General features: G+C 38.9%; 1 protein-coding gene across 3 annotated transcripts in view; it reads left to right on the top strand.

Annotated features, from left to right (window-relative positions):
• Positions 1-19,392, top strand: part of slc25a18 (solute carrier family 25 member 18) — a 36,202-nt gene that overhangs the window by 400 nt on the left and 16,410 nt on the right. For 2 of the 3 annotated variants that reach the window (XM_088923990.1, XM_088923988.1), the window contains exons 1-3: positions 4,468-4,504; positions 8,867-8,990; positions 10,186-10,308. In XM_088923990.1, coding sequence (XP_088780116.1) covers positions 8,971-8,990; positions 10,186-10,308 — 143 coding nt within the window. In that variant the 5' untranslated portion in view covers positions 4,468-4,504; positions 8,867-8,970. Of the gene's footprint in view, positions 1-4,467; positions 4,505-8,866; positions 8,991-10,185; positions 10,309-19,392 lie in introns of those variants that run through there. The other variant, XM_088923989.1, reaches the window with a different exon arrangement.

The raw sequence follows: 19,392 nt of genomic DNA, 5'->3' as shown, positions 1-19,392 counted from the left end.
TTGATTGTACCTCTTCTATGTAGCGAGCTCCGCGTTGTTTTGTGAAACTTTTCCCCCCGACTCGGCTCAGTAGTCGAGGACCCAGTTAAAGGGAATGCTTGCAAGGGTCCCTGTGTGAGCTTGAAAGAAGCGCTCGTGCAGAGTGGGCACATGGAGGTATCCTGTAGCGTGGAGCATCCAGAGAGGGAGCGCAATCACATTATCTTAGTACACACTGCTGGGGGTGGGAAAGGGGGGAGAAGCTTGGCGGACAATGATAAGCCGCGATGGCTGTTTTTTTTTTGTGTGGGGGGGTGTAGCACTCTCAAAACGAAAAAGCGTAGCGGTGTGGACAGGTTTAACACCCACAACGTAAACCTTTCGAGCCCGTCTCCCCCTATTAAACAATAACACATAACATTAAGTGCAAAGAAAATGTCAAAGTTAAAAGCAGAAGATTCGGTGTCCGTAAAGAAGCTGAGGGATTTTTGTTTTGTGTTGAGCAGTTGCCTGTAGCATGCCGAGTCGCACACAGTATTTTAGTAGACAAAGGAGGTCAGTCATTTCTTAGATTGCTGTCAAAACCTTATCTGAGCACAGAGAACGTGAAGTATTTCTATATTTGCATGTTTGAGTTTGGACTTAAATACTTATCATTTTGACAGTTCGCAGCACTTTGTAAATTTAACGTCCTTAAAGAATTGTATTATAGAAAGATGTGTTGTCGATTCAAATTCAAATCTGGGATATTAATGCATAAAAAACTCGTTAAATCCTGTTGTAGATATCTGATGCAAGAGTCGGATTTAACTTTGCCTCTCTTGCGCTCCCCTAAATTCATACCAATGTTTTGACCTGACATCTTTAATATTTATTAGTGTTTTTACGGCGCTCAGCTTTTTCGTGATTTACAGCGCCTCCTGGCGTAAAAGAAGTAGACATGTACATAACGTTCCACTAGAAAAACCCGACACTATTATGATCTCTTAACTGTTAAATTCAGGTTTTTGTATAAATTGAATTCACAGTGAAGTGCCACGAAAAACTTTACCAGTCCTTGTTCTGCGTGTAAGGACAGACAATGCAGTACATATCACTAACCCTGTATGTTGAATATACACGATTTACTGAGTTTTCTTGTTCTGACAAATGACCTTTGCGTTCTAACTCATGTTTCAGAGCTAAATCACTTCTGTATCCATTCCTTAATCTTTTAATTTTCTTTCTTGTTTTTGTGACTGTGCCAAACCCTACAATTGTTCAAGATAGGTGTGCTTGGCGTACACATGGAAACCACCAGCTTTATATATAAGCTTTTGCTATGTCAATTTTGTATATATTCAAGCATCTGTAATAAATGTAAGAATTTACTTTTTTACTTTCATAATTCAGTAAACAGTGGGTTTAAATACAGCGTTAGACTCGTTTCTCCCACGTGAGATGGGGCATCACATTTCAGTTTGACTCAGTTTTGGTTTAATTACATTGTTGTTTTGTTAACCCACACACTCGCGGCTGTGACATCTGCCAAGGTAGATGTTGCGATGGGCATCAGTCTCCAGAGATAACAGGGCCCTGCGCGCTGAGCTGTTGCTAAGCGACCGAGAACCCAATGGTGTCCACAGAGACATACCTTGGCCCAAAGTGCATTTCTCATCCATCAACCCCTCACGCCTTCTGTGGAGCTATTTCATGGTTCTTCGGGACTTGAATGTCAAACATGTCTGACTCATTTTGTTGGGCTTCAGTCCCTGGCCTAACGAAAGACGGACGCTTAATTGAAAGAAAAGGAGCACCGAAGGTAATTATTAGCCCCACGATTATTTAGATGACCTTTACCCACAGCGACCTCCATTCAAGACACAATTAACAGAACTGCACCATATGCATGGTGGAAGGTTACATGGAGTGTAACAGAATGTTTAAAAAGATAACAATCTAATATATTGCACGAAAGAAATAGCAGGAAGGGAACTGAACTGGATTCTTGTCTAGCTTTTACTGTAGTTTCTAATACGGCAGGTGGATGTAATTATAGACACAGTAAACCATTTTACATTCAGTGACAGGTTTTTTAGGAAGAATTAAAAACTCGCTGAGGAATATTAATTAACATATTGTACCGACTGTTTAGTTTGCGATGAGTTTCGAAATCAGGTTCATCCAAGGCATTTGTAACAAATGGTACTGATAATATTGAATCATTTTGCTATCCTGGGCCAATGTACAAAATGAAAAAAAGTGAACTCTTGATGTTTGACAGTTTGAGTCTGTGTGCTGTGTGTGAAAAAAAGCTTCTGGAAGGTAACAGTCTAGTGTGAGTTTTCTTTCAAACCATGGAATGGCGGTGCCACACAATTTAGCTGCTCACGGAGGGATATAACAATGGTAACTTGAAGCCTTTATCTTCGTTGCCTGTGGTTTCTGCACAAACTTATTTCCCAAAGTTCATTTACTTTTTATACAAGAGCTGGATAAAAGCTCGGGCTTCTATCGTTACACACAACCCTCTGTACCACCCAGACCCTGGGGAATGTCTCCTTTGAAGCATCCTCTCTGTTTTTCTCCCCCAGTCCTCCCTGGGTAAAGACTGAGGAGGAGGCTGTTTGTAATTTGACACTTGCCACACTGGGGAAAACAGTCAACCACTGCTGCAGCTGGAATACATTAGGTGGGCTGGCTTCTCATTGGCTCTGCCTGAGAGGCACAGGCTTAGCTGCTATTCAAGACAAGTCCGCCTCTTTCACAAGGGACTGTGCATAATGCTCAAATCGGTCTTGGAGTGTACAAAACAGCAACTGTTAAAAGAAGTTCAGCACCATAGGGAGGGCACGAAATGAACAGTAATTTGAAAAACAACACAGCTACTCTTTACAGAGGAAAAAAGCAGAGTAGGTGACCAATTAATGGCGTGCCACATTTGTAACACTGGTGTTATGGTGTTCAGTTTTCAAATGTTTAGTGTTGGAGAAGAACTTTCCAACTGGTAACAAGGAGAAAAGAAAAACACTGGTTAGCCTCTGAATGAAGACAAAAATAGAACCTTTAGGTTTTTGTGTTTTAACACTGTCATGAGCTGGGAAATCGGATATTTATTTATTCACCAAACTTATGATTATAATTGCATTTGTTTCTATGCAAACTACTCCCAACCTCCTACATTATTGTATTAATTAACACTAAAATGCAGTGTTTGCTTTTTAATTTTCATGAAAGTAATACTGTACATTTGCATTCTGACCCTAAGCAAAAACAGTCAAAAGAAAATACATCTTTCCCTTATAAAACACATCACTACAGTCACTTAGAACAGTTCTTTAGATATTGCATAAAATTCAACTCTTAAACAAGTTTTTTTTCTTGCACAAAAGGTATTTCATTCATTGGTAGCTCTGCTTCTTCCATCATCAGCCAATTAAAAAAGGGTTTTAGTATTATTATTGTCAAATACACAGCTACTCACATTTATCAACCAAAACAAAGTCAGGAATGGAAGAAAATTCTTTCAATGGCAGAAAATAATTTCAATTCTTTCAATTAATTTCTAAAAAACAGGTGTCACCAAAATATTCAGTTCATTTGGCTGCTGCGTTGTTCCAGTGTGAGTTCTCTAATAATAAATTTGCAATATTTATTATATATATTGGTATATGCCAAAACTTTTAAGAGTGTAATTTTAAGTAGAGCAGTCTAACAGACATGGAGGATAAATGCAGTTCTTTATATTACACAGTGAATAAATCTATACAAAGTCACAGGTAAGCATGTATGTGAGGCACACAGCATAGCAATTTTTTAGTCATGCAAGTGAAAAAAACAGATCAGTTGGAAGTACTTCAAATCTATGTTTGGTTTGATATGGCAGTGGTAATCTCATAGTTTTTAAATATGTTGAATAAAAGAACCCACTAATGTTTTTTACAGTTAAACTGTATGTAAATATATGTACAGCATTTGTTCTATATAAACATCATAATTGTAAAGTTGGATTACTTTATTCAAAATAATAGAAAATAGTTAAACGTTAGCATGCTCCTTTCAGTTACAGTAGTTATATCAAGCACACAGGCCCCAAAATCAGTATAACCTATCAAGTTCCTGTTTCCAATGATAATACCTCTCAAGTATTATTCATTTATACCCCAGGATCAAATCAAATACGCGAACCTTTCAATTTTTTTTTATTGAAGGACTTTGGTGAAATCATCTCAATATATACACCTATAACAGTATATAATCTCTGTATAGGTTGCATATATTCTCCATCACTGTCCACATTTGAAGTCCAGTCTCAGGCAAGAGATACAACCGCGAGATACTTTTAAAATCACTGAACAGCTTATGAGTCCAAAAGAGAGTGAGAACAGTACTTTAATGAAGATACAAAAGTGAGTATTTGTGAACGGCCCCTTAGTTGGATTATGCTCTCCAAGAATATATCTACTTGACTACGGTTGCTTGCTCATATTGTTAGACCGAAAGGGAGTGGACAGCATATCCTGTGCAAGAGATGAACTGAAAAGGGGTAAGTGCTAAAAAATCATCTCAATAAAAACATTTTTATAACAACAAAGAAAGGTATTTTTCACAATGTAGTTGAAACGAATATGCCCAAGAATGTAGGCATACTTACTTTTATTCCTAAACTTTAAAAATTGATGTCTTATTTTTCTGAAAGCACAGCACAAGCATAACTGGCTTGAAAGAAGTTCTTAAAGCATTTTTGTGCCTTCGCAATAGCGCTGGGGAAGTCAGAGAGACTGGCACAACGACAACTCCATTAAAGGCCAGTTTCTGGGAAGTATCAAAGCAGTTTAAGAGTCTGTGACCAATTATACATCTACCCAGACACAACCATTGTATAAAAATAATTTAGTATTATAGATAATGATGAATAAAAATGCGTAGAAAGAGTTTTGCTTTTTGTGATTTGTTTACTAGTCTTTTTTATTTATACCTGGAAAAACTTAGAAGCACTGAATGGAGAATCTACATTACTGGAAAAGTCTTTTGATATTGATGAATTAAAAGCAGGTTGCCAAAAACTGATTTTCCATCTCAGTTTTAGTCCTAGATGTCCTGACCAAATCAGGCGTGTGTCAGGCAGTAGAAATCAGTGTATAAGGGCAGGTTATGATGCATCAGGCTGGAGAACCTATATAAACGTTACCTAAATACTGCTGAGCTCAGTGTCTTTTGGATTTCTTTTCAACTCTGGGTATTCATACAAATAATTATTCAATAATTATTTACAAAATTGTTTCATATATGAGACTTTTCAGGTTTGTGATTTTTTAACGATAAATGATAACTAAGAGTAAAGAAAACAAAACTTTTTGTGCTTCACAAAATCAGGAAATTAAATGCTATTTTAAATTAATGTATACCAAAAATCCAATCCTGGTCCTGAAGGGTTTTAGTGTGCATGTGGGTTTTCAAGGTCTCTTGAAAGAAACATTTATACCATTAAATCTCATCCAGTTAAGCTGCTAACCAGCTGGTTTAGCTCTTTAAGAGCTGGGCTGGAATGAGCAGACAGCAGACACACAGACCTTCCAAGACCAGGACAGGACAGTGTGAGTCAAAGGTCTCCAATCCTGGAGGACCTGTGTGCTTTTGCAGTCCAGCTATGCCCTTAATAACCTGAATTGGCTCATTTTTGGCTTGTTTGATTCAGTTTACCAGCCTCTTCCAGCTCTTAAGGGGGTAGTGCTGGTACTAAGAAGGAAAGCTAGGAAACCTGTAGACACACAGGCCCTCTGGGATCTGGATAGAGGACCCCTGGTCTGAGCCTTATTTTCCCTGTTGAAATGGAAAGGCTTCTTTTGCCTATCTTGTCTGAAAATATTTACTCCTTGGTGATGTATACTGCCCTGACTTCTTCCGAAGATTTGATAAGTGGCATCTGTTACAATAATACGCTGTTACACTTGTTACTGGTTGTCCAGGTTAAATTGAAAATGCAAGAATGCATGTCAGTATTGGAAATTCAGCTTGACGTTTTGAATTATGGCATTACTTATAGCAGTATTTACAGGTTGATGGCAGTTTGCATAATGTGTGTTTAGACTGAAATATGGTTTAACCAAAGTTAATGTGGTTTGAAGTGAAAGAAAATCTATAGCAATCTGATTGTCTGAAGATAGATACCCTGGTATCTGACTAACCTTAACATCCCAATCAATCAAACAGTCAATCCATCAATGAACAACTTTGTAAACAACGCTGTCTACATAATAGTATCTATTACATTATAAAACACTGAAATGAGTCTCCATGCTGCATGTACTGCAGGTGTGTGTTCTAGTTCACAGGGGGCTATTTTACTGTTTTCATTAATTACTAACATTTTACTAATTTGAATTAACAGCACTATTTCTAAAAGCTCTGCATGAATGAACACTGCTGGAGTAAAATATTATTTTTGTTTTATTTTAATTCACACAGAGGCTGAAGGGAATTGACTGTCAACATATTCATTCCCTCTTATTTAATGTTATGTAGAAAGTTACCAAAGTGAGGGATACATTGAAGTTACAATGTTAACTTTTTTTTCTAAGTTGACGAACTGTGTCTGTATCCCTTAAAGGAGTGGCTCATTCTGCAATGTATTCAATCCAGCCCAATGTGATAATTGAACAAAAAAGAACATTGTGTGTGGCATTTCTTTATTATCAGTTTAGCAATTAAGGAACTAGCTGGAGCAAAGAGATATAGAATGGAATCCCTTGTTTGCTGTATTAAAACATGCATTCTGCTATACCATGGTCTAACCATGCATTTATGTTTGCTTTGCTGAAGTTTCCCAAGTGTTCATATTACGATCTGCCATTTTTATCTATGTTTTTACCACACTTAGTTCTCTTCCACCATGTCTCTACCACAGTTAACATTCAGACAGTACTGCCGCTTGTCGGAGACCAGTGTTTGTGCGCATAGTTTTTGAAAATCTGGAATGATGACAGGTATGTTGTGAATGTAAGGAAACATTTCTTCAGTACAAGAAGCAAAAGTGGATTAGGTGCATGCAAGCATGATGAGAGGCAAAAACCACAACGAATACTTCCTTTTGTCCTTCAGATCCCAACTGCAAATTAATTTGCCTCATTTACTGGCTTCTTGGCTTTTCTAAATTCGATCCGTTTTAGGTTTGCCAGTTCCAGATTAAACTGACAAGATGGGTTTTTGTTTCCACAATGCCTCTGAATTGAACTAAGTGAATAGGGCTGATTCTTATCCCAAAGAATTTATACTGAACTTTTTCTAAAATCCAAATCCAGATCCAAATCAGAACAGCATGTAACCAACAGAAGCAAGGTTTATAGTAAGCTACAGTTTTTTTCAAGTAATGTAAAGCCAGATTTTTATTTCATTCATCACAAACTGTATCTCAGGATTCACATGCAAATAATATGCAGATGGATGTAAATCACTATTTTTTTTCTCACATGGTCTGCTCAGAGGAAACTTTTGTTGGTTAAAAATGAGCAAGACAAATTGTCTAATCGTGTTCAGGTTATACCATAGAGTAAAGGCAACTTGAAAAACAAGCGCCCGTGCTAATCTGTTAAGCATTTAAGTGTCCTATTCAATGACTGGTATTACTTTGCTCAGTGAAGTGATAAAAGTCCAGGGCTAGTTAATATATGTTAATAAATTGTATGCAGTCAACGTGCAAAATATATCTATATCATTTTTCAAAATGAAAGTTTTACCAACAAAATCAGATTTTACACTAAGCTACATTTTTTTTTCTTCAAGTTATGTCAAAGTTATGTTAAAAAAAATTTCAGATATCACTCAGCTCATATCCCAGAATTCTCATTTACAAATAATAGTGTAATAATAACTATGTAAGATATATAACATTATAGAATTAAATAAAATAACTATATAACCAAGATAGTGTAAATAACTACAGTATATGTATTCCCTATGCGTCCCCAACTTCCGAGCAGTTTGGAAATTGAAGTTGTCAATCCACTTGGATCTTGGCTAAGGCGCTCATAACAGCACCGGAACATGTCCTTGGAAAATGCACATCTCCCTTTTGATTTTGCACTGAGTGCCATGGCACCTCCGGTTGAGATAGTGTGAGGGGAGGACTCACAGGAGTCTATTTGATCTGTAAGCTCAAGGCTGAGGAAACCCAGGTTAACCCTTTCCTACCCCCAACCAAACAACTGTCCAAGCTGCACTGCTTGAGTACATCTGCCATCAGACTTTCAGCTACCAGTGTCTGCACTACTAATATATCACTCAACACTATTGCATCAGGTGTGTGTAGTCCTGGTCCCAGACTTTGCCTGACTGGGTAATTTATTCCCAGTAAAGACCTTTTATCTTGTTGTCTGTGCCATTAAATGCATGCTTTATAATGCTTCATACGTGAATGAATTGTTTTTGATAATAAACAAATATGTATTTGATAAAAAAATTTGGGACTGGTTGTGTTAAATGAAGGCATGGAGTGTTTCTTAACAAATTCTTTGAGTGACAATATTATTAATATTAGAAACTTATAGGTTCTAACTTAACTTCATAATAAAGTTAAGTTAGTAACATCAACATCAAGATACTGTGCTTCAGTACGTCATACTATTCCAGTAGAATTACAATCTGTGCTCTGGGCCTCCTAAATGTCCCAACCCCTCTAGCGTCAGCATGTCTAGAGTGAAAGATCAGAATCCATTTTTTACATTTAGATTTTTTAGATTGCAAGGCATAAAAGATCTGCCAACTCAAACAATGCTGGAATGCAAATGCAAATGCACCAAATATGTCATCTTGCTAATGCTGGTCAGTTTCCTAAGGTGACCATATTGTTATATTGTATAAAATGACTTCTGTCTACAAGGTATACAAGATTTATACTGTTTTTTCACAGGGTATTCCAGGAGGTGTTTGGACCTGGTGTTGTATCGAAGAAAGACCGGGTTTCCAAAACCTCATAAAGTATCTGAGTATTTTTTGATCTTCATAACAATTGCAATGGCAGACCAAAAACTAAGGTAGGCCATTGTTTTGCAATTTCCATCCTTGTCCAACATGTATAATTCACTTAGGTTCACATACAGCTAACCGCAATGAGATGACAATGCTAGTATTTTACTTCCACTTCGGAGTATTAGTATTAGTATCAGTATTAGTATTGAATAAGGCTGAGATCATCCACGGTTCGCTAGTGTCTACTATGGGTCAGAACTTCTGTGGCAATATTTAGAGCCAGTTGTTCTCCTCTGCCACCCAACTTGGGAACATACTTTTTTCACTGTATTTGACCCCATAAAATGGTGTGTGTAGTTTTCCATGTAGTGATAACAGTAATTATTGGCCATTATAAATTAGTGATTACCGAATACTATAAACAAAAGTACTGTATAGGTATCAACCTCAGGTCTCAGGGAGAGTTGGTATCAATTTATTCAGTAGACTTTTTCTATCCAAAGAGATTTATACTAGTGCCTGTTTACTCAGCAAGGTATTTTAATGCGGCTATCTGAGTATAGTGTCTTGGTAAAAGGTACAACAGCAGTGCCTCACCCATGATTTAAACTCAAAGCCTTGCACACTGCTGCCTGAATTGGTGACATATTAAAAAAAAAAAACACTGTTCTATTCATTTATGAGTCACAGGCTCTGTAGAAACACATCACATGATGTTGTACAATGCATGAAAAACAAAGTTAACATCACATAATAAACAAACATGCTGCTATTCAAGCACAGCTTGGTATGTTTGATATATTTATATTAAAAAAATAAAATAAATTCTAATGGTTTTTAGACCAGAACTTGGGCCTTCTACCTATATGTGTTTCACAGGTCGGAATCCCAGGGAAGTCAAACCCAGACTCAGAGGGGTTACCGGGGCCTCTGGTTTTGTTCCAGCTCAAGCGTGCAGCTAATTTATTTTATTGATGTTTTTTAGGTTCAAGTGGACACAGAATTTTTTTATTTTTCCATTTATAATCCCAAGTACTTTTGAATTGCATGTCTTCACTCCTACAGTATGTTATGGTTTAAACTAAAAATAAATGTTTAAGAAATACTGGACAAACATATGTCATCACTTAACATCAGGTGAAGTCAAGAGCACGTCTCCTATAGATTGACTTTTTTAAATTGCACTTGTCTTGAGGACACATAACGTTTCCAGAGAAAGAGAATCCCCTGTTATTGACATCTGTTATCTGTTCCCTTCAGTCTCCCAGCAAAGCTGATTAACGGCGGAGTGGCTGGGCTGGTGGGGGTGACTTGTGTGTTCCCCATTGATCTGGCCAAGACTCGACTTCAGAACCAGCAGGGACCACGCCTCTACACCGGCATGTGGGTACACGAGCATTGTGGGTAACTGGTGTCTGCGGTTCACAGGGTCAAATGTCTTGAAGGCATCCCGTTGAGTGAAGCAATTGAAATTTTTCGTTCAGGTCAGAATTAATAAACCATTGGGACCTCCTGATTTTTCCTAATGGTAAAGGTGCTCATCTAACCATAGATCAAACTCAAAGATAATGAACAGGCTGACTATAACTGGGATTCCCCCAGTGGAAGCACACACTTGTTTGAGTGCCACTAGCAGTAGGGTGAGATTAGTCATCCAGGGTTCCTTCAGCTCATAGCAACACAGCAATCTGTCTGGAATTGAATCCAGTGCTGCAAGGCAACAATATTAACCACTGTGCGATCATGCTGCCATAATTAAATATAAACTGTTGGAAAAAAGAAATGCAACTTTTTCTGGAATGAGAATACTATAGTTATAGCTTATGTACTTTCACAAAAAGTTGTCAATTTGGTTTAAGGCCCTCTGACCAGCAATACAGTTTGTGCAGTGAGGCATTGCAACTTGCCAATCACACAAAAGCTCGTTAGGTGCACTTTTACCCAACAAGGCCCGGGTGGAACAATGCCTGATCAGGTCACCTTTAAAAAACCTTGAATGTCACCAGAAGCAAGGGAGAGGGCCATTGGCATGCTGCAGGTAGGGATGTCATGTGGCAGCGTTGCCAGACACTATGGAGTAAACCGCTCCACTGTGTCCTGACTGCAGAGAAGGTTTCAGCAGACTAGCAGGACAGATGACTGTCCAAGATCCAGTTGCCCTCGAGTGAACACACCAGAGCAGGACAGACACATCAGACAGGTCCATCTGAGAGATCGTTTCAGATATGCCACCCATACTGCTGCTGCTGGAAGACACAATACCTGCATCAGTGACAGGACAGTGAGGCTCCATGCTGCTGGCCTTAGAGCAAGGCAACCTGTCAGAGGCCCTCTGCTCACACCTCCTAAATGTCACACCCAATTGGCTTGGGCCAGACAGAGGCTGCGATGGACCCGTCAGCAGTGGCATCAGGTCCTCTTCACGGATGAGTCACTCTTCAGCCTGTTTCACGCAGATGGGAGGGCCAGAGTATGGAGGAGGAGGGGTTGAATTTATTTTTTCCATCAGTATATCAACTAGAGATTTTTTTAAATTATTTGGAAAGTCTTCTTAGTGGTATTTAATGGTTTACTTATGATAATCATCATCTTATGCAATTGGCTTGCTTTATGTATTTTGGAGCACAATTTTTAATCTTTTAAAAATATGAATATCAGGAGCCTAGGAAAGACATGTTCAACTAAATATACAAGAGGTAGATTGGAGATTAATGTTGTTCACTGTGGTGTTGTCTGCCCAGATGAGGACATGCTTTTTGTACAGCTCAGGGATAAAATTCGATGCGGCACCACCATTGATAGCTCCTGTTCCATATTGCACCACAGCCTGTGTTGGAAGGGTCTGTCATCTTGATTTCCCTAATGTCATGGTTGGCTTGTTAATCAGGGTTTGTGGGTAATGGGAAGGGAGATGGGAGGGAATGTAGAAGCATTTGTTGTTGGAAGTGCTCCAGAGATGTTATCAGCTTATTGTATTAAGCTGTAGGAAAGTGACTATATTGACTAATTTCCATTAGCAGTAGTTAGAGGTGGAAGTGAAGTACTGACTGGGACCCAAAGTACAGGATTGTTTAATTGAGTGGATAAAAATAGTGTCTCTTCGGCAGTAAAAATACAAATTCAAATTTCAAATTCAAATGAGCTTCGTTGACATGATCAATGAATTACAGTGTTAAAGCAGAAACAATAAACAGAAAAATTACAGACATTTACAGGAAAAACATATTAATGGCCACATGAACATTTACAGACATCACACCAAACATTATTATGAGACAGGCTTACTGTTTGTTCCTCAGGCTGTGACAGGAGATCACATACTGGACTGACAGCTCTATTGAGTTTCCTCCCTTCTCCCCCAGTAGGATTGAAAGCTGTTTTGATACTGGCAGGTGTAGGAATTCTGGGATTAATTGTGTTATTTTAGGGAAGAATGTTTCTCTAATCGCTGAGTATTTCTCGCAGTGCAGCAGAAAGTGCCTCTCTATCTCTGCTTCTTCCTGCTGGCAGTGGGAGCAGAGCCAGTCCTCTCTGGGCACCCAGGTGTTCAAATTTCTATGGTCAGGCTGTGGTCGAGGTCTGTTTCTCAATATTATCACTGGATGTTTGCAGTATCACTGATGCACTGTCACACTTCACTGTAGTGACAATACAAACAATTATTTTATTAAACACATGAGCTGATATACACAATCAAAACTAGTACAAAACAGTACATTGCAGTGTGGAAGGTGGGCAGGAAATAAACTGTAACCTTAACACAGGCTTACCCCAATACATAATATTTATTCAATTAATTCCTTACACTTATATAGTGCTTTTCTGGACACTCCACTCAAAGCGCTTTACAGGTAATGGGGACTCCCCTCCACCACCACCAATGTGCAGCATCTTCCTGGATGATGCACCGGCAGCCAAAGTGTGGCAGTACACTCACCACACAGTGTGATGAAACCAATTCATAGATGGGGATTATTAGGAGGCCATGATTGGCCAACTCCAGGAGGTAATTTGGCCAGGACACAGGGGTTTACACCCCTACTCTTTTTGAGAAATGGCCAAGGATTTTTAATGACCACAAGAAGTCAGGACCTTGGTTTTATGTCTCATCCGAAGGACAGCACCTGTTTACATTATAGTATCCCCATCACTATACTGGGGCATTAGAACCCACACAGACTGCAGGGTGAGGGTGAGTGCTCCCTACTAGTCCCACTAACACCTCTTCCAGCAGCAACCTCAACGTTCCTAGGAGGTACCGGCCAGGCTCACACCCGCTTAGCTTCAATGGGTTGCCAGTTGTGAGTTGCAGGGTAATCTAATCCATCTAGACAAAAAATCACTTCAAAATGAGGTTAATTCAGCAGCAGAAGTTAGTAAAAAAAAGCTCACACACAAAGAAGGCTCCACAGCCGAAACATTGTGTTTTCTTTCTTCTCTTTTCAGCATGGAATAAACCTATTACTTGTTCCTTTACAGCCTACGCAGCTAACGCAGCTACCCACCTGAAGTTAGTAAATGCTTGGTTTTAAAGGTGGTTAGAGGAATCAAATAGATTCGATGGTGATCAGATTCCTGAATGAAAAGTTTCAGAACACAGGGCAGATTGTCCCCTCCTGTTATGGGATTAGACCAGTAAAGTCTCAGGGGGGAAAAGTAAGGTTAAGAATCTAAGCCCTGTGGTTAATTTAGATTAGTAAAGTCTCATGGTGAGGTAAGTCTGTGGATTAAAAGGTACAGTCTCACAGTGAGACAAAATAAGCCAGTTAAGAGTCTGAAATAGCAAACCCAGCTGCTGCTGGTCAGAAGCCCTGATATTGGTTATTAAGATAGATAAGATTACTTTATTAGCCATATACAATTTCTTGCATTAGGAATCTGTCTTTTCGCATACCCCAGCTTGCTCTCCATGAGACACACAGACAGGGAGAGAAGCTTGGGGTCAGAGCAGAGGGTCAGCCATTGTACGGCACCCCTGGAGCAGTTGGGGTTAAGGGCCTTGCTCAGGGGCCCAACAGAGTAGGATTCTTTTGCCAGCTACAGGGTTTGAACTGGCAACTTTCCAGCCACAGGTGCAGATCCTTAGCCACAGTGCCACCGCTACACCCAAGATGTTATTGAGATGTGACCTGTGACCCAGGACAAACAAGATTAGCTGGTTAGGTTTCTGAACAAAGGAAAAACAGGAAAGGCCAGTAGATCATGGACTAAAACTAAGGTGGGGCTGGCCTCATCCCCAGTCCCAAATTTCTCCATAGAGAAGGGAATTCATGTGCATAGGCCCTCTGACACAATGCTACTGGTTAACTGGGACCACATTTTCAGTAATGCTGAAATGTGTTACATTTAGCTAGGAGCCTGAAGACTGGGGAAATAACCCTACTGTTCCAAAAAATTGGCATAGAATCTATAATGGCCAAATAGTCAGGACCTCAGCTTACCATCTCTTGCAAAAGATAGCACCTCCTATGACTCACCATCCCTGGTTACCATTCTGGGCTGCTCATCTTAGAAATTCAGGTTCAGAGTGAGGAGCGCCACCTGCAGGTCTGCAACCACCATATGCAGCATCAGCTCAGTTGTTCCTTGAGTTCTCCTCCGCCATCACAGAACTGACCAGGCCCGGTGTTAGTTTCTGAATTCTGATGAGATCAGGTAACAATATGGTCACACTTCTTGCAACAATATTGATGCAATATTTATTTGATGTCCGTAAATTCATGGCTTTAGTTTGAATATTGACCCCCTTTTTTTGGAATATTGACCTCCTGAAAGTTTCATGTTCATAAATTCTACATAATTAGAGTATGTATAGACAAATTATTTTGGAAAATATAAAAATGCATCAAATTTAAGTCTTTCCAAACTTAAGAGGAAAGAGGTGTTAGTGGGGCCAGCAGGGGTCGCTCAACCTACAGTCCATGTGGGTCCTAATGCTGAAGTATAGTGATGGGGACACTATACTGTTGAAGAAAGATATAAGATGTGAAAATGGGGTTAGCTGATTTCTTTCTGCACAAAGACTTCTTGTAACACAAAACATTCCATGCTTAGGCACCTTTGAGTTATGGCAGGGATGGGAGTTAATTGATATGAAATTCCAAGTGTAAGATAAAGTCCCCCCTAACTAAGGAAAAATAAAACCAACCATTGAAAGTGTTCAAGGTCTTGGGAATGTTCAAACACAGGTGGCCCCCCCATTACCATGGTAACAATTTGCGTCAGAAGCGACTGAAATTTGCTATATAAACTGGACGCTTTGAACCTATATTTTGAACAATACTTTGGTCTTATTGTTCCTTGCATGCAATAAACTCAGTTACTTAAACATCATCTCGGGTTCCAGAACTTATTTGTCTGTTACTACACTGTAAAAAGGCACTGTCCTTTGGATGAGATGTAAAATCCGAGGTCCTGACTCTCTGTGGTCATTAAAAATCCCAGGGCATTTTTTGAAAAGAGTAGGGGTGTAACCCCGGCGTCCTGGCCAAATTTCCCATTGGCCCTTACCAGTCATGGCCTCCTAATAATCCCCATCTATGAATTGGCTTCATTACTCTGCTCTCCTCCCCACTAATAGTTGATGTGTGGTGAGTGTTCTGGCGCACTATGGCTGCCATCGCATCATCCAGGTTGATGCTGCACATTGGTGATGGTGGAGGGGAGTCCCCATTACCTGTAAAGTGCTTTGAGTGGAGTGTCCGGAAAAGCACTATATACAGTGGTGTGAAAAAGTGTTTGCCCCCTTCCTGATTTCTTATTTTTTTGCATGTTTGTCACACTGAAATGTTTCAGATCATCAAACAAATTGAAATATTGGACAAAGATAACACAAGTAAACACAAAATGCAGTTTTTAAATGAAGGTTTTTTTTATTAAGGGAAAAAAAAAATCCAAACCTACATGGCCCTGTGTGAAAAAGTGATTGCCCCGTAAACCTAATAACTGGTTGGGCCACCCTTAGCAGCAACAACTGCAATCAAGCGTTTGCAATAACTGGCAATGAGTCTTTTACAGCGCTGTGGAGGAATTCTGGCCCACTCATCTTTGCAGAATTGTTGTAATTCAGCCACATTGGAGGGTTTTCGTGCCTTAACCGCTTTTTTAAGGTCATGCCACAACATCTCAATCGAATTCAGGTCAGGACTTTGACTAGGCCACTCCAAAGTCTTCATTTTGTTTTTCTTAAGCCATTCAGAAGTGGACTTGCTGGTGTGTTTTGGATCATTGTCCTGCTGCAGAACCCAAGTGCGCTTCAGCTTGAGGTCACGAACAGATGGCCGGACATTCTCCTTCAGGATTTTTTGGTAGACAGCAGAATTCATGGTTCCATTTACCACAGCAAGTCGTCCAGGTCCTGAAGCAGCAAAACAGCCCCAGACCATCACACTACCACCACCATATTTTACCGTTGGTATGATGTTCCTTTTACGCCAGATGTAATGGGACACACACCTTCCAAAAAGTTCAACTTTTGTCTTGTCAGTCCACAGAGTATTTTCCCAAAAGTCTTGGGGATCATCAAGATGTTTTCTGGCAAAACTGAGACGAGCCTTTATGTTCTTTTTGCTCAGCAGTGGTTTTCGTCTTGGAACTCTGCCATGCAGGCCATTTTTGCCCAGTCTCTTTCTTTGTGGATGTTGTTGTGGGGTTTTTTCTGACATCTTGGATGAGTCGTTGCTGCGCTCTTGGGGTAATTTTGGTCGGCCGGCCACTCCTGGGAAGGTTCACCACTGTTCCATGTTTTCGCCATTTGTGGATAATGGCTCTCACTGTGGTTCGCTGGAGTCCCAAAGCTTTAGAAATGGCTTTATAACCTTTTCCAGACTGATAAATCTCAATTACTCTGTTTCTCATTTGTTCCTGAATTTCTTTGGATCGCATGATGTCTAGCTTTTGAGGATCTTTTGGTCTACTTCACTTTGTCAGGCAGGTCCTATTTAAGTGATTTCTTGATTGAGAACAGGTGTGGCAGTAATCAGGCCTGGGTGTGGCTAGAGAAATTGAACTCAGCTTTCCAAAGATGTGATAAACCACAGTTGATTTATGTTTTAACGGGGGGGCAATCACTTTTTCACACAGGGCCATGTAGGTTTGGATTTTTTTTTTCCCTTAATAATAAAAACCTTCATTTAAAAACTGCATTTTGTGTTTACTTGTGTTATCTTTGTCTAATATTTCAATTTGTTTGATGATCTGAAACATTTCAGTGTGACAAACATGCAAAAAAATAAGAAATCAGGAAGGGGGCAAACACTTTGTCACACCACTGTAAGTGTAAGCAATTATTATTATTATTATATACACTGAGAGTTCAATTGCCATACAAATGATTAAATGTCACGAATGCATCAATATAGATTTCTAAAGCCCCTGACAATCTAATTATGATCAGTTTAGAAAATGTTTTTTTAAATTATATGATTTACATAAAAAAACCCTATACCTTTTAGCCCTCGATGATCAGAGTTCCCTTAATTGAACAGATTACTTAACTTAAAAGTTACCATAATCTTTAGTTTATACTTCAATAATGACCTTCAGGACCAGAACTGGAGACTCCTGAAACAACAGCAACAGACAGGACATATGGAGACATGGATCTGTGGATTGAAGGGGGACAGTACTGAGAAGATGTAGGACAAAACAGTATGGGGGTAATTTACAAAAAATGTACACATACAGTCAAAAGACCATATTGGAATTTTTACTGCATACGTACTGTATATCCACCATTAGGATAAATAGCTTGGTAGTCACTGGCACTTTCAAAGCAAAATACAATTATAGGCAGTGATCAGGCAGCAAAAACAAGTCAGTATGCAAGTAAGAGTCCATGTCTGATGGTTGAATTTATAATAAAATGCACTGTGGTAAAGGTGTGCTTGTGCTTGAGCAGTTGAAGTCGGCCTTTCACGCACACTCCTCTTACAAGGGTTTGAATTCTTGTCTCCTCACTGGCTACTTCGTAAGGAGGCTTGAGACAGGAAGGGTTTGTCCATTTCTCTGCTGTGAAGTACAGCTGCTGGCCCACATGTTATACTTAAGTGCAGGAAAAAACGAGCTTCCTCCTACACGTGCACTTTGTGATGATCACAAGGCATTATTATGAAAAATAAAATATTTTTTAGCATTTAGAAAACCACTCAGATGTATGAACAATTTGTTTTCCCGCATGGGCTGTCCAATACATGTAATGGACAGCTTTCTGGTCATGTTAAAATTGTTTCCATTAACCAGTCCAAAAGCAAAAAAAAAAAATGTGAAGAAGAGTGGTTTCTTTGAGGGTTGGGCTGGTTAGTTTCAGCTCAGAGAATGTAAACTCTTTCCTCAGACTTCCTCTATGACTCAGATAGAAAATAACTCCAGCTTGTTCTCTCTTTTCTCCCACTCTTGGCATTCGAGCACAGTGTCACATGGACTTTTCACCATGACATGTGGGAATAAGTAATCTTGTTCTGGCATTTCATTAATTAGGTGGTCTGATTCTTTCTTGTCCAGTCCAATCCTTATGCTGTTTTATAACATTTATTACACCAGGAATTCAAACAGTCACTTGTAAAATTTATAAACAAAATTTAAAAATTCAACTGTTTTTTAGGTAGATACCTTGATGTCTGAATTTATAGATGAAAAATGACAGAGAACAAATTTAGTACTTCAACAAACCTTTTTAAAATCAGCGCCCAATTAAAGTGCAATTATAACTTTATTTTCCAAATATTTTTGTAATTATTTATTTTTAATTAAGATGTTCCACAAAAATGTATATCAATTTTAAGGATTTGTTTTTAATTGCAATGGATACTTGCAAATTTTTAGCTAATTTTCATTTTTCCACAGAATGTCCAGACCAAACAACTTTGTATGTTCTCTGTCTTTGAGTGTCTTTCCTTCAGGTTTCATTTTTAAATATAACTGAAAATGAGGCTCTTAACTACAACAACATTCAGTCATTTTTTAATAGAAATGTTTTTTAAATCACCAACGCACTCTCCTAGTGGTTTATTAATTTTCTGTTGGTTGTTTGTTATTAAAAGATCGTTATTTTGTTGTTGGTTAAAACGGCATCTTCAAGGAACTAAGGGGAAAGGGGTCACTTTTGCACTTGTTCAGAGAAACGCATGTAGGCATTCCCCGTGAAACAAAATGGAATGTTCCTGTTCCCTACTTCAGGTTTTGTGAATATACCATTTCCCTTTAAAAGAAAAGGCAGATAGAAACGTGACAAAATGACAAATCAGTGGACTGAAAATTATTTCAAACCTGCATGTTGCTTATTGAACAGGGTACTAACTTATGTCCAAGTGAAATTAAAACTTTGACCTGCCTTGCAATCACAAATTTAAATATATATATATTTCATGGGATAGAAAAAAAGCTATCATCCCATAACATATTTGACAATGGGTAGCATCAAAAACATTTTCTTGTGCAGTAACTTAAATTGTTTTGCATAGCTCTCTT

Source organism: Atractosteus spatula, chromosome 8 (assembly GCF_055471065.1).
Source record: "Atractosteus spatula isolate fAtrSpa1 chromosome 8, fAtrSpa1.hap1, whole genome shotgun sequence".
Lineage (NCBI taxonomy): Eukaryota > Metazoa > Chordata > Actinopteri > Semionotiformes > Lepisosteidae > Atractosteus > Atractosteus spatula.
This window is presented reverse-complemented; position numbering and strand designations above follow the sequence as displayed.